Genomic DNA, 6,727 nt, shown 5'->3' with positions numbered 1-6,727 from the left:
CACTGAGATTCTTTCATCTGTAGTAATCTGACACTGGAGAGTGACGTCATCTCCAAGCTTCGCCTGCACATCCTGCTGCAGAAAAGAAAAGAATCTCCATATGGATGATGCCGAGGCTAGAAATGAGGAAAACACTTGATTAATGTGGACCTAACAGAGGTGGTTGTACCTGCCCGCAAGGCTTCACCTCAGCTTTTGTCTGTGATCACAGAGTCCATTTGAACATCTGTGTTAAACATGATCCTATTATTTGAAGTTGTTCAGGAGATATCGTGTTCACAATAAGATAACTCCTCTGACCACAGGTTCCAGCTCAGTGTGAGTCTGTAAAAGTCCTTCACCAGTTTTTTCCAATTGGATTTAAAGCACTCGTGAATGATATTAGCCCAGATAATGAAACATTATCATCAATAAAACACTCCTCTTTGATATTATTTTGTCCTCTGATACCAAGCATGTGATCACAAATGCCTTGTAAGGCTGTCAGATGGTTTTCACCTGAGCACACATCTGTGATGATGTGTTTGATGTCCAGTCGGTGGTCCCTCTTTGCTTTAAACTACCTCCTGCACAAAAGACATTAACTGATGTCAGACTGATGTTAATGATTTTCATTTCACACACATTCAGCGACATCCTGAGCTGAACTGAGAGCAGCATTAACAGTTTAAACCTTTGAGGAAATGCGTCTTCTGTGAGATATTTTTCATTTCCAGGTAGTCTTTTAACACGTTTAGACACAGGGATCACATTTTAAACATGAACACAACTAATAATGTTAAAATGATAGTTTAGGAAAAACATGTTTTCTCATATTAGAGTAAGATTTTTAATGATTTAGATCACCACAACTGTGAAAATCCCACGCGTTATCATGAATCACTCTCACATCAACTCATCGTTGCTTGGTAAAATCCCCCAATAATAATGGCTATTAGAGTCATGGGACAGATGAGATTTCCTCAGAACCTCTAAAAAACTCCCCATCTTATCACAGTTATGGTTGAAATACACAGTTTACCATGTTAAACACACTTTAAAGAGCAAACTTCTCATATTTGATACAATCCCCTATGACATCTCGGGGGGCTCTAGAAGCAACAATAACCCTGCCTTCTTGGTGGTGATTTCAATGACTGACGGACTGCTACTGAACTCTGTCACAGTGTCGTGCATGGTAAAAATTATCACTTAACAAGTGTCAGAAATGTCAGAGTTGATAACAACACATCTTGCCTAAGCATCAGTTCGTGTGATGGATACAGACAAATGGGCTGTTATAGCTTGCTAACGCATTTTTATCAGGGCCGTATTTTGAGGGGGGCATGGACTCGTAAAACTGCTTTCAACATCTTAAATATCTGAACATCTGAGTAAACACTATCCCAGGATGGATGAAGTGGAAGTTGTTATAAACCCATTAAAAATGTATGTTAACCAGACGCTGGACTTTGATGAAAACTCTAAAAAATGAACTTAAAATAATCATGGAAAGGATTTCCACATTTCATCAAATTGGAATAACAGAATTGCATAATGCTAAAAAAAATTAAAAAATAAAGCAATTTAAAATACGTGGAAATTATTTCCATGATTGTTATTGGAAGAGTTATTTTTTGAGTTTCATTGTTAAAGACTTGAGTGAACTGAACTCATTGCCTTAATCAAGATCTATGAAAAGTGACAGGGAAAATACATTTAGTCATGTTTTGAATAATTCAAGTTAATTTTTTTCTCTACATGGAAAAAAATTAATTTAGTTAGGCTACTCTTATTAGTTTAGCTTTGAAGTTTGACACGAATTAAAATATAAACATGCTCAGTTTCACTCACCTATAGATGAAACAATTAGAGATAAATACAGGAAGATTATTAAAGAAGTCATCTAAAGTCTGATAGGTGGACGAACACGGCGGAGCAGCTGCACACTGAGCAGAACAGGAGGAAGACTCTAAAGCAACTGAAAGCGAAGAAGTCGAAGAAGGGTTTCAAAGAAGTTATTCAAAGCGACACAGCTATCACACCTCTATTTACGAGGCTGCTTCACGGAAACGATATCGATTATCTTGCAACGCAGCGGTTGATCTAGCGCTTAGTAAAGTGCATTTCCCCTGTAAAAAAACAAAAAACAAAAAAAAGGGGGGGGGGGGCAAAAGAAAACACAAGCTACTGAAAAAATCCCTCCGAAAAACCTAATTGTATTAAGTCTGTGAAGGTTCTCAGTCATCCAGGTCATCGTAGTCAAAGGAGCTTGCAAAGAAAAGCGTCTGGACTTCTTTAAGTTACTTGAAGACGTTTCACCTCTCATCCGAGAAGCTTCTTCAGTTCTAAGGTCAAATGGTGGAGAGTCCCAGATATAAACCTAGTGAGAGTGACCCCCCACAGAGGGACAAAAGGACCCCCTGATGATCCTCTAATCACCTGAGCCAAGGTGGGAAACTGGGTGTGGGACCCAATCAGCCAGAGTTTCGGGTGTGTTCACTGCTGAGTCTTGTCGTGTGGAGGTGGCTCTTCTGTGTTGTGCCATGCACTTGTGAAGTGGCTGTTTGGTCTCTCTAATGTAGAGGTCTGAGCATTCCTCTCTGCACTGTACAGCATACACCACATTGTTAAGTTTGTGTTTTGGCGTTTTGTCTTTCTTTGTCTTGAAAGACAAGACACTTCACAAGCGCATGGCACAACACAGAAGAGCCACCTCCACATGACAAGACTCAGCAGTCCATCTGCATCTTAAGGATAAAGGTCACTCTTTCGAGGATGCCAATGTTCACATTGTGGACAGAGAGGACAGATGGTTTGAAAGAGGAGTGAAAGAAGCCATCTATGTCCACTGTGAGCGACCATCTTTGAACAGAGGCGGGGGTTTACGACACCAACTCTCTGCCATCTATAATCCAGTTTTGAGTTCCCTTCCCAGACGCCTTAACGCCCACTCACATCCTGGGCCATCTGACCTCAGGAATTCGCATGATAAGGTGGGGCCAGTTTTCACACTGAACACACCCGAAACTCTGGCTGATTGGGACCCACACCCAGTTTCACACCTTGGCTCAGGTGATTAGAGGATCATCAGGGGGTCCTTTTGTCCCTCTGTGGGGGGTTACTCCCACTAGGTTTATATCTGGGACTCTCCACCATTTGACCTTAGAACTGAAGAAGCTTCTCGGATGAGAGGTGAAACGTCTTCAAGTAACTTAAAGAAGTCCAGACGCTTTTCTTTGCAAGCTCCTTTGCGTAATTGTATTCACCTCAGCAGCTCAATGTGACTGCGCCCGTCATATTTCAGTCCGATCTGTTTAAATACAAGTTTGAAATGAGAGTTTTATGTTGAGCTTTGATGGATGAATGTGTTCGCTTCAGGCTGGGTGTATGCCCGGATACATGCTGTGTCCTGTGGAGCGACAACAACAGAAACAAGAAATCCTCAGATTTTGTGTTTTAAATGTTCTGACAGCAGCAGATGTCGCAAACAGCGAGATGGACAAATTCAGTCTTCAGTGGGTAACCATAGTAACTCTTCTGACTTCCAGGTTAAAATCAGCTGTAATCTTCAGTTTCCCTTCTCAGTGTGTTTTAGGCTGTTTGTATTCTGTGCTGTAAGAACAGGGTTTATAATGCTGCTGAACCGTGTCTTACGTTTCTCGCTCAAAGTGCGCGCGCACAAAAGCTTCTCGTTAATGCCCAGCAATGCTCTCGCATCTCATTTGCACCACTAATGCATCATGTTTCCTCGTATATTTAAAGGCTTTACTTTGTAGCTCTCTGTCAGCTGTTTTCTGATCCTTTCTCTGAGTGAAGTGGGAAACGCTCAAACGGTCGGTTACGCGCACAAGACAAAAACAAAACGGCCTGTTTTGATCTGAGCGCGCACAGCCAGAAGCAGGAAGTTTTTTTAATTTCCTCACATCGTCTCTGACTGAACGTTTCTGTTTTTGGAGTCAGCAAACAAAAAAGAAAATATATATTTGACCCGCTCCGGAGTTACTCCACATTCTGAGTGGAAATTATGGTTTCCTTAACTGTTTATCTGCAGGCAGGTCTCACATGGTTTACTTATGAGCAAGTTTGGAAATCTAATAAATATGAAGAAATCGCTTATGTTAGTTAACGCTCACCTGCAGACACCGTGAGTCCAGCAGAGACGCTCAGATGTCCGAGCAGCCATTTCCGCTTCAATGTTCCGAGTTTGAGAAATATCCACAGGATGGTGAGATTTCCCCAAAACAGAATATCCCAGTTTAAACCCTGCCGAGGAGTTTAAAGAGAAGTTTTTCAATACAGCTAAAAGTTTCTAAGCGTGAAAACAGGTGCGTTTGTGTTCAGTGACAGGGCTGCTTGTCTTTTGAGGAAGGAGAACAGACTGAGGGTGGGGTTATAAACACGTGCGTAATAACAATAGGGGCTCAAGTCAATGAGCTAAACGTCTGGATTCAGAGCTGCTCAACAACAAAACCAATCTATCATAAATCACATTAAAACCATCATAGAAGTTTAGTCGAATCTAAAGGATTCATGCTCAGCTTGAAGTAGATCTCTGACTGTGACCTTCCATCATACTGACAGTGGCCCACACTTGATTGGCTCTAAGCTAAGAAAATGAACATGTCTGCCAAGAAATGTGTGGCTAAGAAAGTGACGTGGAGTCAATCATGAAGCTCAAACAAGATCTGCAGTTACAGTTTAAAGCAGTGGTGTCAAACACGAGGCCTGGGGAGCAGAACCAGCCCACCAACAAGATGAATTTAGGAGTTTTAGGAGTGAAAAATTATACACAACTAAAATATTTCCAGATGTAGATATAAAAAAAGAAAACCATCATAAAAAATTGGAAATAAAAAATAGATAGAAAATGTGACTCATCATAAAAAGCAAATATATTAATCAAATTGTTTAAGTTGGATAAAGGATTCATGTTTTAGCTTTTTTTTCCAGTGTCTCATTATTTATTACTATTTTCAGAATGTAATTCCTTAAATTAAAAAAGGAAACTATGGCACGGTGCACTCTACTAGTTAAAAAAACAAAAACTCAAGTGTTCAGTCAGTGGCGTACTGACACCGACACATGCTTTCTATTCACAGTTAGTATTATTCATTATTAATAAAACACTAGTATCAGCACATCAATAAAAAAATGAAAAAGGTTTTTTTTTATTTTACAGTTTATCTGAAGGAAGTAGTGCAGCTTTGTACTGTACACCATAAACTGAACAGTGTAAATGTCAAAGGGCAAACTGAATTAAAAACAGCCATAAACTGTGTTAGCATGGAAAAATACACTATCTGCTTCAGCCTGCAAAATAGCTACACAATCTTAATCTCAACAAACAGTGATGAACACTGTAACACAAGAACATGAGAGTAAATCAACAGAAAGGTCATCTGACAAGTATGCGAGTGGTTGTGCTTTGCTACACTAACATTTGCGCTTCTTTTAAAGTGGAAATGTTTTGGTCATTTCACCCGAGTACTCATATTGTGCCAGAGCTACTTATACCAGAGTAGCTTTGCATGCAGTTCAAAATGAGAAGCCCCTTGGTGTATCCCTTATCAGATAGAATCTATCTGAAATGAGCTGTTTAACTCCTCCCTCTTCAGCATAACTTTCTTCTGATTGGCTGAAAGAGTTAAAAAGCAGGTAGGCGGGGCTTCTGCACTGCAGGAGCTTTGTGCACTCACACCAGTATCTGTGAAGAAAGAGGGACTTACCACTGATGAAGAGATGAAAAAGTTAACAACAATTTTTAAACAGTACAAAAACTGGATAAATGAAGGGAAGTGGTGCTGCTCAACTAAAGAAATGAATACTGAAAATATCTGCTGTATCTGAGCAAAAACACAGAGGAGGTTGAGCCTTAGCAACTTGAAAACATTACACACTCTAAATGTGGTTAAGAAAAAAAACAAACATGCAGCTGTGCGTACAGACATAAAGATAGAAACTTTAAAATCCAGCAAACAATAAGCTAATGCTCTTCTCTTATTACATTTCAACCCGTAAATGACAAAACAAACACTAAATCACATAATGAGCTTGTTGTCCTCAGTGTCATGTTTGCACTTTTCTCCGTCTCCTTTTTGTCCTTTTGTAAAAGTCTCCATATTTTTACTGTTTAAATATGCAGTTATAGTGTCAACATTTAAAAACTATATTGTGTTTTTCAAAAATGTCCTCATTTACTGAAGTCATACATGAGGAAACTGGTGATGTCATCTTCTCCAGCTTCTTCTGGTAAGCTGGTTCCATACAAGCAATGATAAAACCACAACACAGACTGATGCAACAGTCAACAACACGGTGAGAAGAATACAGGCTCCAGTAGGTTTGGTGGTGTGTTTCTCTAAAATAAAGCAAACACAGTCATTAAGTTGTCGTCACATTGTGAATGTTGAAACCTGCAGAAACACAGACAGGTGAGTGTGTCACCTGTGACAGTGATCCAGCTGGATGGAGACTCTCCATGACCGCTGATGTCACACTTGTAGAGGCCTTCATCAGACCTGGAAACATGCTGGATGGTCATGTGACCTGTAGGCTCTTTCCCGATGAAGACTCCATCTTTATAGAAAGCAGCTGGGAGGTTGGAGGGAGTGGTCTTTGTTTTACAGAGCAGAGTGACGTCATCTCCCTCCATCACAGGGAGGACAGGACTCTGCAGGATCACTGATCCACCTCAACACAGAGACAAACTACAGCATTTCATCCATTTACACACAGCTTCATCAAC

General features: G+C 40.2%; 1 protein-coding gene across 1 annotated transcript in view; it reads right to left on the bottom strand.

Annotated features, from left to right (window-relative positions):
* Positions 1-5,303: 5,303 nt before the first annotated feature.
* Positions 5,304-6,727, bottom strand: part of LOC102206273 (high affinity immunoglobulin gamma Fc receptor I-like) — a 9,718-nt gene continuing 8,294 nt past the window's right edge. Inside the window, exons 3-5 of the mRNA XM_013907878.1 lie at positions 6,427-6,672; positions 6,276-6,340; positions 5,304-5,339 (exon numbers count right to left, since the gene is read on the bottom strand). Coding sequence (XP_013763332.1) covers positions 5,304-5,339; positions 6,276-6,340; positions 6,427-6,672 — 347 coding nt within the window. The remainder of the gene's footprint in view (positions 5,340-6,275; positions 6,341-6,426; positions 6,673-6,727) is intronic.

The sequence above is a fragment of the Pundamilia nyererei genome, unplaced genomic scaffold, assembly GCF_000239375.1.
Source record: "Pundamilia nyererei isolate P.nyererei 1_Seehausen unplaced genomic scaffold, PunNye1.0 scaffold00573, whole genome shotgun sequence".
Lineage (NCBI taxonomy): Eukaryota > Metazoa > Chordata > Actinopteri > Cichliformes > Cichlidae > Pundamilia > Pundamilia nyererei.
Note: the sequence above shows the minus strand (reverse complement) of the source record. Positions and strands in the feature narration are given on the sequence as shown.